The 21,334-nt window shown below is 37.9% G+C and overlaps 1 protein-coding gene across 3 annotated transcripts in view; it reads right to left on the minus strand.

Annotated features, from left to right (window-relative positions):
- HDX (highly divergent homeobox) overlaps positions 1-21,334 on the minus strand; it is a 217,587-nt gene that overhangs the window by 53,234 nt on the left and 143,019 nt on the right. For all 3 annotated transcript variants that reach the window (XM_027534472.1, XM_027534471.1, XM_027534473.1), the window contains exon 6: positions 20,906-21,113. In XM_027534472.1, the coding sequence (XP_027390273.1) occupies positions 20,906-21,113 (208 nt within the window). The remainder of the gene's footprint in view (positions 1-20,905; positions 21,114-21,334) is intronic.

Genomic DNA, 21,334 nt, shown 5'->3' on the forward strand with positions numbered 1-21,334 from the left:
CCACATCAGATTTCCCAACCTTGGGATCTCACAAAGGGACTTGGAATCCCAAGGGAATCTGACTTTGAAGGACAGTGGGATTTTATTACAGAACTTCCACAGGACTGAAGGAAAGAGACTCTTGGAGGGCACAAACAAAATCCAGTGTGCACCAGGACACAGGGCAAAGGAGCAGTGACCCCAAAAGAGACTGAGCCAGATCTGCCTGTGAGTGTTTGAGGATCTTCTGCAGAGGTGTGGGATGGCAGTGGCTTGCCATGGGGACAGGGGCACTGGCAGCAGCAGTCCTGTAGGCTATAGCCCTACCATAGAGCCTGCAGACTCCAGGACTGAGTCGCCTCAGGCCAAACAACTAACACAGACCCATGCATCAGCAGACAACTGGATTAAAGATTTACTGAGGATAGCTCTGCCCACTAGAGCAAGGCCCAGTTTTCCTCAAAGCCAGTCCCTCCCACCAGGAAGTAAGAACTATAATCTCGCAGCTTCCAGAATGAAAATCACAATCATAGAAAGCTAACCAAAATAATCAAATGGATCACAGCCTAGTGCAACTCAATAAAATGAGCCATGCTGTGCAGGGCAACACAAGACAGATGGGTCATGGTGGAGAGTTCTAACAAAATGTGGTCCACTGAGAAGGGAATGGCAAATCACTTCAGTATTCTTGCCTCGAGTACCCTATGAACAGCATGAAAAGCAAAAAGAGGTCACACTGGAAGATGAGCCCGCCGGGTCTGTAGGTATCCAATATGCAACTGGGGAAGAGTGGAGAAACAATTCCAGAAAGAATGAAGAGGGTGGGCCAAAGCAGAAACGTGGCTCAGCTGTAGGTGTGTCTGGTAGTGAAAATAAAGTTTGCTGCTGTTAAAAACAATATTACATAGGAACCTGGAATATTAGGTCCATGAATCAAGGTAAATTGGACATGGACAAGCAGGAGTTGGCAAGAGTGAACATCAACATTTTAGGAATAAGTGAACTAAAACGGATGGGATTGAGTGAATTTAATTCAGATGAGCATTACCTCTACTACTGTGGGCAAGAATCCCTTAGAAGAAATGGAGTAGCCCTCATAATCAATAAAAGAGTCTGAAATGCAGTACTTGGGTGCAGTCTCAAAAACGACAGAATGATCTCTGTTCATTTCCAATACAAACCATAAAATATCACAGTAATCCAAGGTTATGTCTCAACCACTAACGCCAAAGAAGCTGAATTGACTCTGTGAAGACCTAAAGATCTTCTAGAACTAGCACCAAAGAAACATGTCCTTTTTAATCATAGGGTACTGGAAGGCAAATGTAGGAAGTCAAGAGATACTTGGAGTAACAGGCAAGTTTGGCACTGGAGTACAAAATGAAGCAGGGCAAAGGCTAACAGAGTTTTGACAAGAGAAGGCACTGGTCATAGCAAACACACTCTTCTACCAACACAACAGACAATTCTGCAGATGGACATCATCAGATGGTCAATAAGAAAATCAGATTGATTACGTTCTTTGCAGCTGAAAATGGAGAAGCTCTATACAGTTAGTAGAAAACAAGACTGTGAGCTGACTGTTGTTTAGATTATGAGCTCCTTATTAAAAAATTCAGGCTGAAAATGAAGAAAGTAGGGAAAACCACTAAACCATTCAGGTATGACTTACATCAAATCCCTATGACAGATTCAAAGGATTAAATCTGACAGACTGCCTGAAGAACTATGGATGGAGGTTCATAACATTGTACAAGAGGCATTGACCTAGAAAATCACTCCTAGAAAAGGAAATGCAAGAAGGCAAAGTGGTTGTCTGAGGAGGTCTTACAAGTATGTGAGAAAAGAAGAGAAGTGAAAGGCAAAGGATAAGGAAAGATATACCCAACTGAATGCAGAGTTTCAGAGAATAGCAAGAAGATATAAGAAAGCCTTCTTAATTGAACAATGCAAAGGAATGGAGGAAAATATTAGAATTGAAAAGACTAGTGATCTCTTCAAGAAAATGAGAGATACCAAGGGAACATTTTATGCAAAGATGGGCACAATAAAGGACAGAAATGGTATGGACCTAACAGAAGCAGAATATATTAAGAAGAGGTGACAAGAATACACAGAATAACTATACAAGACATGTCTTAATGACACAGATAACCATGAGGGTATAACCACACCTAGAGTCAAACATCTTGGAGTGTGAAGTCAAACAGGCCTTAAGAAGCAGCACTATGAACTAAACTAACGGCAGTGATGGTATTCCAGCTGAGCTATTTCAAACCCTAAACATGATGCTGTGAAAGTGCTGCACTCAACATGCCAAATTTGGAAAATAAAAGCAGTGGCCACAGGACTGGGAAAGGTCAGTTTTCATTCCAATCCAAAACAAAGGCAATGACAAAGAATGTTCAAATTACATTAGTATTTCACTCATTACATATGCTAGCAGGATTTTGACAAAAATCCTTCAAGTTAGATTTCAGTAGTATATGAACTGAGAATGTCCAGATGTTCAAGCTAAACTTCGAAAAGGCAGAGCAACCAGAGATCAAATTGTCAACATCCGTTGGATCATAGAAAATGCAAAAGAATTCCAGCAAAAAACATACACTTCTGCTTCACTGACTACGTGAAAGCCTTTGACTGTGTGTGGATCACAACAAACTGTGGAAAATTCTTAAAGAGATGTGAATACTAGACCACTTTATCTGCCTGCTGAGAAGCCTGTATGCAGGACAAGAAGCAACAGTTAGAAGCAGACATGGAAAAAGAGACTGATTCAAAATTCGGAAAGGAGTACATCAAGGTTCTATATTGTCAACCTGTATTTTTTTTTTAACTTATATGCAGAGTACATCATGTGAGATGCTGGGTTGGATGACTCACAGGGTACAATCAAGATTTCTGGGAGAAATATCAATAACCTCAGATATGCAGATGATATCACCCTAATGGCAAAACTCAAAGAAGAACTAAGGAGCCTCTTGATAAGGGTGAAAAAGGAGAGTGAAAGAGTTGGCTTGAAACTCAAATTAAAAAATCTAGGATCATGGCATCCCATCCCATCTTTTCATGGCAAATAGATGGGTAAAAAGTGGAAACAGTGACAGATTTTAATTTCTTGAAGTCCAAAATCACTGAAGACCATGACTGAAGCCATGAAATTAAAAGACACTCGCTCCTTGGAAAAAAACTCTGACAAACTTAGACAGCATATTAAAAAACAGAGACATCACTTGCCCAGAAAGGTGAAAGTGAAAGTCACTCAATCGTGTCCAACTCTTTGCAGCCCCGTGGACTATACAGTCCATGGAACTCTCCAGGCTAAAATAGTGAAGTGGGTAGCCTTTCCCTTCTCCATGGGATCTTCCCAAACCAGGGATCAAACCTAGGTTTCCACATTGCAAGCGGATTCTTTACCAGCTGAGCCACAAGAGAAATCCAAGAATACTGGAGTGGGTAGCCTATCTCTTCTCCAGTGGCTCTTCTTTACCCAGGAATTGAAGTGGGGTCTCTGGCATTGCAGGCGGCTTCTTTAACAACTGAGTTATGAGGGAAGCCTGTACAAAGGTCCATACATTCAAAGCTATACCAAGAAATGTCCGTACAGTTAAAGCTATGGTTTTTTCAGTAGTCATATGAGTTGTGAGTTGGGCCATAAAGAAAGCAGAGCAGCAAAGAATTGATGCTTTTGAACTGCAGTGCTGGAGAAGACTCTTGAGAGTCCCTTGAACTGCAAACGAGATCAAACCAGTCAATTCTAGAGGAAACCAACCCTGAATATTAATTGGAAGGACTGATGCTCAAGCTGAAGCTCCAATAGGTTGGCCACATGGTGTGAAGAGCCCATTCATTGGAAAAAATACCCTGCTGCTTGGAAAGATTGAGGATATGAGGAGAAAGGAATGACAGAGGATAAGATGGTTGGATGGCATCACTGACTCAATGTATATGAGTTTGTGAAAGCTCCGGGGGACAGTAAAGGACAGGGAAGCCTGGCATGCTACAGTCCATGGGGTCACAAGAAGTCAGACATGACTTAGCGACTGAAAAACAATATGAGAGGAATTTTTTACTTACTTCTAAGAGACGGTTGAGATAAACACACCTCTTCTTTCTGAAATATTTTTCTTTCCTTGGTTTTAACAATGAAGTACTATTCTGATTCTCTTATATCTGAGTGTTCTTTCAATGGTTCTCCTTTCTCCTTCAGAAATCTGGATATTTTTCAACACACTGTTCTTGTCCATCTTCTTCCTTGTTTTCTATTTTATCACCTATTTCTATGGCTAGACTATTTTTGTTTTCGATGTGGGTGACTCCAATATTTCTTCTCATATTTTACCCCTTCTTCTGATCTCCAGGACCATATTATCCAAGACTCTGCTGGACAGCCCAACATGGATGTCCTGCATCATCTAAAACTCAGCACATGCAAAAATGCATTCATCTTTCCACATTATCCATTTAGTGTATTACCAAAACAAATCTTAAAGGAGTTTGGGGAGGGCAATTGGGTAAAGTATGAACTAATTTTACCTAGAAGAAACAGTGTGCTACAAGAGCTAAGAATGAGAGCCTGGTAGATCTTCAGATATTTTATAAAACCATAATTATAAACAATCATATCGATGTAACACAACAGGAAAACCAGAATTTAATTACCTCTGTATGTATATATACATGAATGTGTATTATCTATTATCTTTTTAAAAATTAATTCATTTTTTTCATGAAGGACAATTGCTTTACAGAATTTTGTTGTTTTCTGTCAAACCTCAATATGAATCAGCCATAGGTGTGTATATATATATATATATATATATATATATATATATATATATATATCCCCTTCCTTTTGAATCTCCTTTCCATCTTCCTCCCATCCCATCCCTCTAGGTTGATACAGAGCCCCTGTTTGAGTTTTCTGAGCCATACAGCAAATTTCCATTGGCTGTATATTTTACTTACAGTAATGCTACTCTTTCCAAACATCTCACCCTCTTCTCCCCTCTCCCAATGTCCATAAGTCTATTCTATATGCCTGTTTCCACAAGGCTGCTCTGTAAATTAACTTTTCACTACCATTTTCTAGATTCTGTATACATGCATTATAATATGATATTTACCTTTCTCTTTCTGACTTACTTCACTCTGTATAATAGGTTCTAGGTTCACCCACCTCATTAGAACTGACTCAAATGTGTTCCTTTTTATGGCTGAGTAATATTCCATTGTGTATATGTACCACAACTTCTTTATCCATTCATCTGTCGATGAACATCTAGGTTGCTTCCATATTCTAGCTACTGTAAATAGTGCTGCAGTGAACAATGGGATACATGTGTCTTTTTTCATTTTTATTTCCTTAGGATACATTCAGAAAACGAAGATCGTGGCATCTGGTCCCATCACTTCATGGGAAATAGATGGGGAAACAGTGGAAACAGTGTCAGACTTTATTTTTTGGGGCTCCAAAATCACTGCAGATGGTGACTGCAGCCATGAAATTAAAACATGCTTACTCCTTGGAAGGAAAGTTATGACCAACCTTGATAGCATATTGAAAAGCAGAGACATTATTTTGCCAACAAAGGTCCGTCTAGTCAAGGCTACGGTTTTTCCTGTGGTCATGTATGGATGTGAGAGTTGGAGTGTGAAGAAAGCTGAGTGCTGGAGAATTGATGCTTTTGAACTGTGGTGGTGGAGAAGACTCTTGAGAGTCCCTTGGACTGCAAGGAGATCCAACCAGTCCATTCTGAAGGAGATCAGCCCTGGAATTTCTTTGGAAGGAATTATGCTAAAGCTGAAACTCCAGTACTTTGGCCACCTCATGTGAAGAGTTGACTCATTGGAAAAGACTCTGATGCTGGGAGGGATTGGGGGCAGGAGGAGAAGGGGACGACAGAGGATGAGATGGCTGGATGGCATCACTGACTCAGTGGATGTGAGTCTCAGTGAACTCTGTGAGTTGGTGATGGACAGGGAGGACTGGCGTGCTGCAGTTCATGGGGTTGCAAAGAGTTGGACACAACTGAGTGAACTGAACTGAACTGAGATAAAAATGCAAGTGATTTATGTGTATTGCTTTTGTGTATATATATAAAGAGCAATATATATATAATGCTCTTTCAACTTTGCTGAGTTTACTGATCAGCTCTAGTAATTTTCTGATACTGTCTTTAGGGTTTTCTACATACAGTGTCATGTCATCTGCAAACAGTGAAAGGTTTACTTCTTTTCCAATCTGGATTCCTTTATGTCTTTTTCTTCTCTGATTGCTGTAGCCAGAACTTCTAGAACTCTGTTGAATAATAGTGGACACTCTTGTTTTATTCCTGATCTTAGGGGGGATGCTTTCAGTTTTTCACCACTGAGATAATATTTGCTATGGGCTTATCATATATGGCCTTTACTGTGTTGAGGTAGGTTCCTTCTATGAACATTTTTTTAAGAGTTTTAATCATAAATGAATGCTGAATTTTGTCAAAGGCTTTTTCTGCATCTATTGAGATTATCTGATGGTTTTTATCTTTCAATTTATTAATATGGTTCATCATATTGATTGATTCCTGTATATTGAAGAATCATTTCATCCCTGGAATAAACCCAACTTGATTATGGTGTATGAGCTTTTTGATGTGTTGCTGAATTCTGTTTGCTAAAATTTTCTTGAGGATTTTTTTCATCTATGGTCATCAGTGATACTGGCCTGTAGTTTATGTTTTTCGTGTTGTCTTTGTCTGGTTTTGGTATCAGGATGATGGTGGCCTCATAGAATGAGTTTGGAAGTGTTCTTCCCTCTGCAACTTTTTGAAAGAGTTTTAGAACGGTAGGCACGAGCTCTTCTCTAAATGTTTGGTAGAATTCTCCTGTGAAGCAATCTGATCCTGGGCTTTCGTTTTTTGGTAGATTTTTGATCACAGCTTCAATTTCAGTGCTTGTAATTGTGTTGTTCATAATTTCTCTTTCTTCCTGGTTCAGTCATGGAAGATTGAACTTTTCTAAGAATCTGTCCATTCCTTCCAGGTTATCCATTTTATTGCCATGCAGTTGTTCATAATAGCCTCTTATAATCCTTTGTATTTCTGCATTGTCTGCTGTAACCTCTCCTTTTTCATTTCTGATTTCATTGATTTGATTCTTCTTTTTTTTCTTGATGAGTTTGGCTAAGGGTTTGTCAATTTTATTTATCTTCTCAAAGAGCCAGCTTTTAATTTTATCAATCTTTACTATTGTTTCTTTCATTTCTTTTTCATTTATTTCTGCTCAGATCCTTATGATTTCTTTCCTTCTAATAATTTTGGAGATTTTTTGTTCTTTTTCCAGTGGTTTTAGTTGTAAAGTTACGTTGTCCATTTGATGTTTTTCTTGAGGTAGGATTGTACTGCTATAAACTTCCCTATTAGAACTGCTTTTCCTGTATATCATAGGTTTTGAGTTGTCATGTTTTCACTGCCATTTGTTTCTAGAACATTTTTTATTTCCCTTTTAATTTCTTCAGTTACCTGTTGGTTATTTAGAAATGTATTGTTTAATCTCCATGTGTTTGTTTCTTACTGTTTGTTTCTTGTAAATGACATTTAGTCTCATAGCCTTGTGGTCAGAGAAGATGCTTGATATGATTTCAATTTTCTTAAATTTACTGAGGTTTGATTTGTGACCGAGGATGTGGTCTATCCTGGAGATTGTTCCATGTGAACTTGAGAAGGAGGTGTATTCTTCTGCATTTGGATGGAATGTCCTGAAGATATCCATGAGCTACATCTCATCTAACATACAATTTAAGACTTGTGTTTCCTTATTCATTTTCTGTTTTGATGATCTGTCCATTGGTGTGAATGGGTGTTAAAGTCTCCTAATATTATTTTGTTACTGTCAATTTTTCCTTTTATTTCTGTTAGTGTTTGTCTTATGTATTTAGGTGCTCCTATGTTGGGTGCATATATATTTACAATTGTTATGTCTTTCTCTTGGATTGATCCCTGGATAATTACGTAGTGTCCTTCCTCATCTCTTGTAATATTCTTTATTTTAAGGTCTATTTTGGCTGCCTGCAAAGATGGCTGAGTAGTAGGACGGGGAGATCACTCTCTTCCCCACAAATTCATCAAAAGAACATTTAAACGCTGAGTAAATTCCACAAAACAACTTCTGAATGGGGGCAGAGGACATCAGGCACCCAGAAAAGCAGCCCATTGTCTTCAAAAGGAGATGGAGAAGTCTTGAGACTACTGAAAAAATAAGACTGAAAACCAAAAGCAGGAGGCTTAAGTCCAAATCCTGAGAACACCAGAGAACTCCTGACTCCAGGGAACATTAATCAACAGGGGCTCATAAAACGCCTTCATACCTACACTGAAACCAAGCACAACCCAAGGGCCAACAAGTTCCAGCGCAAGACATACCATGTAAATTCTTCAGCAACACAGGAACACAGCCCCGACCTTCGATATACATGCTGCCCAAAGTTACTCCAAAGCCATTGACATCTCATAACTCATTACTGGATAGTTCATTGCACTTCAGAGAGGAAATCCAGCTCCACCCACCAGAGCACCGACATAAGCTTCCCTAACCAGGAAACCTTGACAAGCCACCCATACAACCCCACCCACAGTGAGGAAACTCCACAATAAGGAGAACTCCACAAACTGCCAGAATACAGAAAGGACACCCCAAACTCAGCAATTTAAACAAGATGAAGAGACAGAGGAATACCCAGCAGGTAAAGGAACAGGATAAATGCCCACCAAATCAAACAAAAGAGGAAGAGATAGGCAATCTACCTCATAAAGAATTCTGAATAATGATAAGTAGTGAAAATGATCCAAAATCTTGAAATCAAAATGGAATCACAGATAAATAGCCTGGAGACAAAGATTAAGAAGTTGCAAGAAAGGTTTAACAAGGACCTAGAAGAAATAAAAAAGAGTCAGTATATAATGAATAATGCAATAAATGAGATCAAAAACACTCTGGAGGCAACAAATAGTAGAATAACAGAGGCAGAAGATAGGATTAGTGAAGTAGAAGATAGAATGGTAGAAATAAATGAATCAGAGAGGGAAAAAGAAAAACAAATTAAAAGAAATGAGGACAATATCAGAGAACTCCAGTACAATATTAAATGCCCCAACATTCGAATCATAGGAGTCCCAGAAGAAGAAGACAGAAAGAAAGACCATGAGAAAATACTTGAGGAGATAATAGTTGAAAACTTCCCTAAAAAGGGGAAAGAAATAATCAGCCAAGTCCAAGAAACCCAGAGAGTCCCAAACAGGATAAACCCAAGGCGAAACACCCCAAGACACATATTAATCAAATTAACAAAGGTCAAACACAAAGAACAAATATTAAAAGCAGCAAGGGAAAAACAACAAATAACACACAAGGGGATTCCCATTAAGGATAACAGCTGATCTTTCAATAGAAACTCTTCAGGCCAGGAGGGAATGGCAAGACATACTTAAAGTGATGAAGAAAATAACCTACAGCCCATATTACTGTACCCAGCAGGGATCTCATTCAAATATGAAGGAGAAAGCAAAAGCTTTACAGACAACAAAAGCTGAGAGAATTCAGCACCCCCAAACCAGCTCTGAAACAAATGCTAAAGGATCTTCTCTAGACAGGAAACACAAAAACAGTGTATAAACTCAAACCCAAAACAAAAAAGTAAATGGCAACAGGATCATACTTATCAATAATTACCCTTAAGTGTAAATTGGTTGAATGCCCCAACCAAAAGACAAAGAGTGGCTGAATGGATAAAAAAACAAGACCCTTATATATGTTGTCTACAAGAGACCCACCTCAAAAGAGAGGACACATACAGACTGAAAGTGAAGGGCTAGAAAAAGATATTCCACACAAATAGAGTCCAAAGGAAACCAGGAGTAGCAATACTCATATCAGATAAAATAGACTTTAAAACAAAGGATGTGAAAAGAGACAAAGAAGGACACTACATAATGATCAAAGGATCAATCCAAGAAGATATAACAATTATAAATATATATGCACCCAACTGATGGCAGAGATGGTAAAGTATCTGCTTACAATGCAGGAGACCCAGGTTCGATCCCTGGGCCTGGAAGATACCCTGGAGAAGGAAATGGCAACCCACTCCAATACTCTTGCCTGAAAAATCCCAAGGATGGAGGAGCATGGTAGGCTGTAGTCCATGGGGTCACAAAGAGTCGGACATGACTGAGCAACTTCACATGCACCCAACATAGGAGCACCACAATATGTAAGACAAATGCTAACAAGTATGAAAGGGGAAATTAAGAATAACACAATATTAGTGAGAGACTTTAATACCCCACTCACACTAATGGATAGATCAATGAAACAGAAAATTAACAAGGAAACACAAACTTTAAATGATACAATAGACCAGTTAGACCTAATTGATATCTGTAGAACGTTTCACCCCCAAACAATGAATTTAACTTTTTTCTCAAGTGCACACGGAACCTTCTCCAGGATAGATCACATCCTGGGCCATAAATCTAGTCTTGGTAAATTCAAAAAAAAAAAAAAAAATTGAAATCATTCCAAGCATCTTTTCTGACGACAATGCAGTAAGATTAGATCTCAATTACAGGAGAAAAACTATTAAAAATTCTAACATATGCAGACTGAACAACACGCTGCTGAATAACCAACAAATCACAGAAGAAATCAAAAAAGAAATCAAAATGTGCATAGAAACGAATGAAAATGAAAACACAACAACCCAAAACCTGTGGGACACTGTAAAAACAGTGCTAAGGGGAAAGTTGATATCAATACAGGCATACATCAAGAAACAAGAAAAAAGTCAAATAAATAACCTAACTCTATACCTAAAGGAACTAGAAAAGGAAAAAATTAAGAACCCCAGTGTTAGCAGAAGGAAAGAAATCTTAAAAATTAGGGCAGAAATAAATGCAAAAGAAACAAAAGAGACCATAGAAAAAATCAACGAAGCCAAAAGCTGGTTCTTGAAAGGATAAATAAAATTGACAAACCATTAGCCAGACTCATCAAGAAACAAAGGGAGAAAAATCAAATCAATAAAATTAGAAACGAAAATGGAGAGATCACAACAGACAACACAGAAATACAAAGGATCATAAGAGACTACTATCAGCAACTATATGCCAATAAAATGGACAACTTGGAAGAAATGGACAAATTCTTTCAAAAGTGCAACTTTCCAAAAGTGAACCAGGAAGAAATAGAAAATCTTAACAGACCCATCACAAGCACGGAAATTGAAACTGTAATCAGAAATCTTCCAGCAAACAAAAGCCCAGGTCCAGACAGCTTCACAGCTGAATTCTACCAAAAAATTTAGAGAAGAGCTAACACCTATCCTACTCAAACTCTTCCACAAAATTGCAGAGGAAGGTAAACTTCCAAACTCATTCTATGAGGCCATCATCACCCTAATAGCAAAATCTAACAAAGATGCCACAAAAAAAGAAAACTACAGGCCAATATCACTGATGAACATAGATGAAAAAAATCCTTAACAAAATTCTACCAATCAGAATCCAACAACACATTAAAATGATCATACAGCCACGAACAAGTGGGCTTTATCCCAGGGATACAAGGATTCTTCAATATCCACAAATCAATCAATATAATACACCACATTAACAAATTGAAAAATAAAAGCCATATGATTATCTCAATAGATGCAAATAAAGCCTTTGACAAAATTCAACATCCACTTATGATAAAAACTCTCCAGAAAGCAGGAATAGAAGGAACATACCTCAACAAAATAAAAGCTACATATGACAAACCCACAGCAAACATTATCCTCAATGGTGAAAAATTGAAAGCATTTCCCCTAAAGTCAGGAACAAGACAAGGGTGCCCACTTTCACCATTCAGTGCAGTTCAGTCGCTCAGTCGTGTCCGTCTCTTTTGGACCCCATGAATCGCAGCATGCCAAGCCTCCCTGTCCATCACCAACTCCCGGAGTTCACTCAGACTCATGTCCATCGAGTCAGTGATGTCATCCAGCCATCTCATCCTCTGTCGTCCCCTTCGCTTCCTGGCCCCAATCCCTCTCAGCATCAGAGTCTTCCAATGAGTCAACACTTCGCATGAGGTGGCCAAAGTACTGGAGTTTCAACTTTAGCATCATTTCTTCCAAAGAAATTCCAGGGCTGATCTTCTTCAGAATGGTCTAGTTGGATCTCCTTGCAGTCTAAGGGATTCTCAAGAGTCTTCTCCAACACCACAATTCAAAAGCATCAACTCTTCAGCGCTCAGCTTTCTTCACAGTCCAAGTCTCACATCCATACATGACCACTGGAAAAACCATAGCCTTGACTAGACGGAATTTTGTTGGCAAAGTAATGTCTCTGCTTATGAATATGCTATCTAGGTTGGTAATAACTTTTCTTTGAGGTGTAAGAGTCTTTTAATTTCATGGCTGCAGTCACCACCTGTAGTGATTTTGGAGCCCAGGAAAATAAAGTCTGACACTGTTTCCACTGTTTCCCCATCTATTTCCCATAAAGTGATGTGACCAAATGCCATGATCTTCATCTTCTGAATGTTGAGCTTTAAGCCAACTTTTTCACTCTCCACTTTCACTTTCATCAAGAGGCTTTTTAGTTCTTCTTCACTTTCTGCCATAAGGGTGGTGTCATCTGCATATCTGAGGTTATTGATATTTCTCCCGGCAATCTTGATTCCAGCTTGTGCTTCTTCCAGCCCAGCGTTTCTAATGATGTACTCTGCATAGAAGTTAAATAAGCAGGGTGACAATATACAGCCTTGACATACTCCTTTTCCTATTTGGAAACAGTCTGTTTTTCCATGTCCAGTTCTAACTGTTGCTTCCTGACATGCATATAGGTTTCTCAAGAGGCAGGTCAGGTGGTCTGGTGTTCCCAGCTCTTTCAGAATTTTCCACAGTTTATTGTGATCCACACAGTCAAAGGCTTTGGCATAGTCAATAAAGCAGAAATAGATGCTTTTCTGGAACTCTGTTGCTTTTTCCATGATCCAGTGGATGTTGGAAATTTGATCTCTGGTTCCTCTGCCTTTTCTAAAACCAACTTGAACATCAGGAAGTTCACGGCTCAAATATTGCTGAAGCCTGGCTTGGAGAATTTTGAGCATTACTTTACTAGTGTGTGAGATGAGTGCAATTGTGTGGTAGTTTGAGCATTCTTTGGCATTGCCTTTCTTTGGGATTGGAATCAAACTGACCTTTTCCAGTTCTGTGGCCCTGCTGAGTTTTCCAAATTTGCTGGCATATTGATTGCAGCACTTTCACAGCATTATCTTTCAGGATTTGGAGTAGCTCAACGGGAATTCCATCACCTCCACTGGATTTGTTCGAAGTGATGCTTTCTAAGGCCCCCTTGACCTATACATAGAAAACTACAAAACACTGGTGAAAGGAATCAAGGAGGACACTAATAGATGGAGAAATATACCTCGTTCATGGATCATAAGAATCAGTATAGTGAAAATGAATATACTACCTAAAGCAATCTATAGATTCAAAGCAATTCCTATCAAGCTACTAACGGTATTTTCACAGAGCTAGAACAAAAATTTCACAATTTGTATGGAAACGCAAAAATCCTCGACTAGCCAAAGCAATCTTGAGAAAGAAGAATGGAACTGGAGGAATCAACCTGCCTGACTTCAGGTTCTACTACAAAGCCACAGTCATCAAGATAGTATGGTACTGGCACAAAGACAGAAGTATAGATCAGTGGAAAAAAATAGAAAGCCCAGAGATAAATCCACACACCTATGGACACCTTATCTTTGACAAAGGAGGCAAGAATATATAATGGAGAAAAGACAATCTCTTTAACAAGTGGTGATGGGGAAACTGGTCAACCACCTGTAAAAGAATGAAACTAGAACATTTTCTAACACTATACTGCTACTGCTACTGCTACTGCTACTGCTACTGCTACTGCTACTGCTAAGTTGCTTCACTCGTGTCCCACTCTGTGAGACCCCATAGACGGAAGCCCACCAGGCTCCCCCGTCCCTGGGATTCTTCAGGCAAGAACACTGGAGTGGGTTGCCATTTCCTTCTCCAATGCATGAAAGTGAAAAGTGAAAGGGAAGTTGCTCAGTCGTGTCCAACTCTTAGCGACCCCATGGACTACATCCTACCAGGCTCCTACATCCATGGGTTTTTCCAGGCAAGAGTAATGGAGTGGGGTGCCATTGCCTTCTCCAGACACAAAAATAAACTCAAAATGGATTAAAGATCTAAACATAAGACCAGAAACTATAAAATTCCTAGAGGAGAGTATAGGCAAAATACTCTCAGACATACATCACAGCAGGATCCTCTATGAACCACCTCCCAGAATATTGGAAATAAAAACAAAAATAAACAAATGGGACCTAATTAAAATTAAAAGCTTCTGCACAACAAAGGAAACTATAAGCAAGGTGAAAAGACAGCCTTCAGAATGGGAGAAAATAATAGCAAATGAAGCAACTGACAAACAACTAATCTCAAAAATATACAAGCAACTCCTACAGCTCAATTCCAGAGAAAACGACACAATCAAAAAATGGGTTAAAGAGCTAAACAGACATTTCTCCAAAGAAGAGATACAGATGGCTAACAAACACATGAAAAGATGCTCAACATCACTCATTATCAGAGAAATGCAAATGAAAACCACAATGAGGTACCATTTCACTCCAGTCAGAATGGCTGCAGTCCAAAAGTCTACAAGCCATAAATGCTGGAGAGGGTGTGGAGAAAAGGGAACCCTCTTATACTGTTGGTGCGAATGCAAACTATTACAACCACTATGGAGAACAGGGTGGAGATTCCTTAAAAAACTGGAAATAGAACTGCCTTATGACCCAGCAATCCCACTGTTGGGCATACACACCGAGGAAACCAGAATTGAAAGAGACACGTGTACCACAATGTTCATCGCAGCACTGTTTATAATAGCCAGGATATGGAAGCAAACTAGATGTCCATCAGCAGACGAATGGATAAGAAAGCAATGGTACATATACACAATGGAGTATTACTCAGCCATTAAAAAGAATACACTGAAATCAGTTCTAATGATGTGGATGAAACTGGAGCCTATTATACAGTGTGAAGTAAGCCAGAAAGAAAAACACCAATACAGTATACTAACACATATGTATGGAATTTAGAAAGATGGTAATGATAACCCTGTATGTGAGACAGCAAAAGAGACACAGATGTATAGAACAGACTTTTGGACTCTGTGGGACAGGGAGAAGGTGGGATGATTTGGGAGAATGGCATTGAAACATGTATAATATCATATAAGAAACGAATCGCCAGTCCAGGTTTGATTCAGGATTCAGGATGCTCGGTGCTGGTGCACTGGGATGACCCAGAGGGATGGTATGAGGAAGGAAGTGGGAGGGGTGTTCATGATGGGGAACATGTGCACACCCGTGGTGTATTCATGTGGATGTATGGCAAAACCAATACAATATTGTAAAGTAAAAAGAAATTTAAAAAAAAGAAAGAAAAAAAATAAGGTCTGTTCTGTCTTATATGAGAATTGCTACTCGAGCTTTCTTTGCTCCCCATTTGCATAGAATATATTTTTCCATCCTCTCACTTTCTGTCTATATGTGTCTTTAGGTCTAAAGTGGGTTTCCTTGTAGACAGCACATATATGTTTCTTGTTTTTGTATACTAGCCAGTCTGTGTCTTTCAGCTGGAGCATTTAAACCATTTACATTTAAAGTAAATCTTGATATATATGTTCCTATTGCCATTTTCTTAATTGTCTGGGGTTGATTTTGTAGATCTTTTTTCTTCTCTTCTATTTCTTGACTACATAAGTCCCTTTAACATTTGTTGTAAAGCTGGTTTGGTGGTACTGAATTCTCCTAACTTTTTCTTGTCAGAAAAGCTTTTTTATTTCTCCATCAGTATTGAATTAGACACTTGCTGGTACAATAATCTTGGTTGGAGATGTTCCCTTTTCAGTATTTTAAATATATCCTGCCATTCCCTTCTGGCCTGTGGAGTTTCTGTTGAAAGATCAGCTCTTAAATGTATGGGATTTCCCTTGTATGTTACTTGTCGCTTTTCCCTTACTGCTCTTAATATTCTTTGTTTGTGTTTAGTCTTTATTAGTTTGATTAATATGTGCCTTGGCATGTTTCTCCTTGGGTTTATCCTGTATGGGACTCTTTGTGCCTCTTGGACTTGATTGGCTATTTCCTTTTCCATGTTGGGGAAATTTTCAACTATAACCTTTTCAAAAATTTTCTCATACTCTTTCTTTTTTCTTCTTCTTCTGAGACCCCTATAATTCAAATGTTTGTTTGTTTGCTATTGTCCCAGAGTTCTCTGAGACTATCCTGAGTTCTTTTCATTCTTTTACTTTATTCTGCTCTTCAGTAGTTATTTCCACAATTTTATCTTCCACCTCATTGATTTGTTCTTCTGTTTCAGATATTCTGCTATTGATTCCTTTTAGAGTATTTTTAGTTTTGATAATTGTATTGTTTGTTTCTGCATGTTTATTGTTTAATTCTTCTAGGTTTTTGTGAATTGATTCTTGCATTTTCTTCATTTTGTTTTAAAAGTTTTTGATCATCTTTACTATCATTATTCTGAATTCTTTTTCAGGTAATTTTCCTATTTCCTCTTCATTTATTATTAGATCTTCCCTGGTGGCTCAGATGGTAAAGTGTCTGCCTACAATATGGGAGATCCATGTTAGATCCCTGGGTTGGGAAGATCTCCTGGAGAAAGAAGTGGCAACCCACTCCACTCTTCTTGCCTGGAGAATCCCAGGGACGGAGGAGTCTGGTAGGCTACAGTCCATGGGGTCCGAAAAGAGTCGGACACGACTGATTGACTTCACTTTCACTTTCTTTCTTCATTTATTTGGACTTCTGTGTTTCTAGCTTGTTTCTTCATTTGTGTAGTATTTCTCTGAATTTTCTTTCTTTCTTTCTTTCTTTTTAACTTATTGTGTTTGAGGTCTCCTTTTCCCAGGCTGCAAGGTTGAATTCTTTCTTCCTTTTGGTTTCTGCCCTCCTAAGGTTGGCCCAGTGGTCTGTGTGTGCTTCTTATAGGGTAAGATTTTTGCTGAGTTTTTGTTTGTTTGTTTGTTTTTCCTCTGATGGGCAAGGCCGAGTGAGGTGGTAATTTTGTCTGCTGATTATTGGGTTTATATTTTTGTTTTGTTTGTTGTTTAGATGAGGTGTCCAGCACAGAGTACTACTGGTGGTTGGATGATGCTTGGTCTTTTATTCAAGTGGTTTCCTTTGTGTGGATTCTCACTATTTGATACTCCCTATGGTTAGTTCTCTTGTAGTTTAGGGTCTTGGAGTCAGTGCTTCCACTCCAAAGGCTCAGGGCTTGATCTCTTTATTAAATGATATTCTTTTCACCTGTTATATCTTACTCTTCATTGTTAATTTCTCTTTCTTTAGTATCTTGTTTCCTGAGGGAACAGATAGCAGGATATAGTCCAACAATGGTCAGAAACACTGTCTTCAATAAGGTAGGACTGGGTGCTGACAGAAGGAGACTTTAGAAAATCTGTGTCTGAGCTGGGTCTCAGGATATCTGCTTCTCAGTTCTCATAGTCTCATCCTTTCTTCAATCTTCATATTTCTTTGGTATAAATTGTATGTTAAAATTCACCTCTGCAATACTCCAATGATTGCTGTCAGACCATCAGGCTGTGAGGAAGTGTAACACCTGCTCAATTTGGAGACATGAGTCTTGGAGACATGGCCATTTAAGAAGCACTGTACTAGTTAGAAGAGAAATTCTTTTTCTGGAACTCTTTTGCTAGTCACTTGATTATTCAACTTTGGAATTTCCTTCAAACGGTAGGATAGAGATAGGGCACCTATCCAGCACACAGGTAAATGCATCAGTCTGCACACATAACATCTGCTTCCTTTTGACATTTATATCCTCCAAGTGGCAGGTGGCCTAAACAAGATGACTGTTGAGCCGTTTTCCTATCTATCATCTTTGATTTTCAAAGCTACACAGACTCACTGGAAACATGCTGGACAACTCAACAAATATTGTAGGGGCATTTGGGTAATCATTTGGAAAATAAAAGTAGGTATTTTCTTCACACATCTTAAAGCAAAACAATTTCTAGGTGGGATAAATATCAAGTAAAAATAAATCCATAAGGAAACAAGAAGGATATATGGGGTATGTTTACATAATTGTAGTACAGGAAGGATTTTTTTAATCATGACGCCAAAGTCACAAACCATATAGGAAAAAAGCTGGTATATCTGACAACAGAAAAATTACAAGCAAAAGTTGTGACTGTTGAAACTCCATAAACAAACTTAGAAGGTAAAAATAAATTAAAAAATATAGTGTTACTATCCTGTTCAATAGAGTTTTAAAAAATCCAATGCAAAATTCTCTCTATCATAGATGCAAAAAGAAAACCCACTATATATTATATAATTCCACTTATATGATATGCCCAGAAAAGACAAATTTATATAGTCAGAAATCAGATCAGTTTTTACCTAGGTTTTGAGGTGGGAGTGGATATTGACTGAAAATGGTCTCAAGAATTTTTTGAACTGATGAAAACATTATATAATTGGATTTTAGTTTTTTGAAGTGATAAAAATATTCCACAATTGGATTTTAGTGATTATTCTAAAATTCAATTTTAGAAATGGCAATGATTGTACAACTGCATATAATTTACTAAAAATCATGGAGAAGGAAATGGCAACCCACTCCAGAATTCTTGCCTGGAGAATCCCATGGAGAGAGGAGCCTGGTGGGCTACAGTCCATGGGGTCACAAAGAGTTGGACATGACTGAGAGACTAAATCAAACCATTTAATTCTACTTTAGAAATGGATGAATTTTATTCTATGTAAATTAAACCTTAATAAAAGTGTTCATAAAGGTGTCAGAAGAGGACTGTTTCTGTATTTGAAATCAAACGAACAATTCTTCTTATGGACAAATGATATAATTACATATTATTATTTGAATTCTTATTTAGGGAAACACTAAGAAGCATTAACCAACCAGTCCATTCTAAAGGAGATCAGCCCTGGGTGTTCATTGGAAGGACTGATACCAAATCTGAAACTCAAATACTTTGGCCACTTCATGCGAAGAGTTGACTCATTGGAAAAGACCCTGATGCTGGGAGGGATTGGGGGCAGGAGGAGAAGGGGACGACAGAGGATGAGATGGCTGGATGGCATCACCGACTCGATGGACATAAGTTTGAGTAAACTCCAGGAGTTGGTGATGGACAGGGAGGCCTGGCGTGCTGTGATTCATGGGGTTGTAAAGAGTCAGACACGACTGAGTGACTGAATTGAACTGAACTGAAGAAGTATTATAAAGATGATCTAGCCTAACTCCCTTATTTTGTGGATAAGAAAACTAAGGCCTGATGATTTAAATAGTTTGCCTGAAGTCACATAATCAGCTAGTAGAAGATTTAAGACTAGCACCCAGGTTGCCCAGCTACTAGCCTGTTGTTTATCACATTATGCCATACTGTTTTTCGTTACAATGTTCTAACTTAAACTGACTAAAATTCCAAAAATTAAAATAATCGTGTACTATAATCTATGGATTTTTGTAATAGCAAATATTTTCTAAGCATGGGAGATCATTATTGTGGTAGATCAGTTTTACTTTTTGTGATGATGATGTGGGAGACTGCTTAGGTGGAAGCATTAAAAATCAAAAATATGAATGTTGGTGACAAAAGGGTTAGAGCCATTATGAAAAACAGTATGAAAGTTCCTTAAAAAAAATTAATAATGATTTTCTTATTTAATTTAAATCCAACAATCCCTCTTCTGGGTATATATCCAAAAGAAATGAAATTAGTACCTCAAAGAGGTATCTGCATTTACATGTTCATTGCAGTATTAGTCATGCTAGCCAAGGTATGGAAGCAAGCAAGTGTCCATAGACCGATGAATGGATAAAGAAACTGTGGTATATACATACAATGGAATATTATCCAGTCTTTTAAAAATCCTGCCATTTGCAAGTGCTTGGATGAACCTAAAGGGCATTATACTAACTGAAATAAGCCAAATACAGGAAGAAAAATACTGCATGATCTCACTTATATGTGGAATAAAAAAAAATCAAATATATAGAAGCAGAGTAGAATGGTAGGTACCAGCGTGAGGACATGGGGAAAATGGGGAAATTTTGGTCAAAGGGTGGAAACTTTCAATTACATAGGATAAGTCTAGGTAACTAATATAGAGCATGATGACAAAAATTAACAATATAGTTGACCTTTGAACAACATGAGGGTTAGTGTCATGGAAGCCCTATCACAGGTAAAAATCCAAGTATAACTTTTGACTTTTCCAAAACTAAGCTACTAATAGCCTACTGTTGACTTACCAATAGCATAAACAATTGGCTAACACATATTTTGTATGGTTTATATATATTACATATATTTTATGTATTCATGACATACCTTTTTCTTTTTTAATATTTCTAGGCCACATGGTTTTGCTGCAGGTTTTTCCAAATTGTTGCAAATCTCCAAAATTTTTTCCAAAGTATTATTGAAAGTGAACCAGTGCAGTTCAAACCCATGTTGTTTAAGCATCAACTGTATGGCCTATATTGTATGCTGGAAATTTGCTTTGGGAGTAGATTTCAGGTGCTCTCATTGTGAAGAGATGGATACGTTAATTAGCTTGACCATAGTAATCATTTCATTATGTATATTTATATCTAAACTTGTACACTTTAAATATATATGAATATTATTTTAAAATATAATGAAAATAAATAAAATATGTCTATTTAACCAAATGTTTTGATGACTTTAGATTTGAAGCACAATAAACTGAAAAGCAAGTAAAAATGCATCAAATACACAAAAGATATCATTAGGAGGTGCAGCATATAAAATACCTTGAGAACTTCCTTCAGACAAACAGATGGATACTTCATCATTTCTGTCATTATCCTCTCCTACTTCAGGACCAGCTTCCTCTCCTGGTGTGAGTGCAGACAAAGAACCATATTCGGGCTGCTCAGAAAAATCAGCAGGGCCTCCTCTTGGAGGTGGAACTTCAATCCCCATTAAACGATATTTCCTTCTTCGATTCCCAATCCATGTCTTTATAAGAGAAATACAAGAGGAAGTTTTGTAAAAATAGACACCTTAGTAGTTTTACCATTAAAATAATGAATGGATGCTGCATAAAATATGATTGTAAAGAATAAACAGGTACTGAGAAAAATGCAGTTTTATTCCTACTCAATAAACTGAAATATAAATGTTTCTATTTAATTTTTTTTATTATCTTAATAATCAGACTTTCAAGCAACATGTAGCCC

The sequence above is a fragment of the Bos indicus x Bos taurus genome, chromosome X (assembly GCF_003369695.1).
Source record: "Bos indicus x Bos taurus breed Angus x Brahman F1 hybrid chromosome X, Bos_hybrid_MaternalHap_v2.0, whole genome shotgun sequence".
Lineage (NCBI taxonomy): Eukaryota > Metazoa > Chordata > Mammalia > Artiodactyla > Bovidae > Bos > Bos indicus x Bos taurus.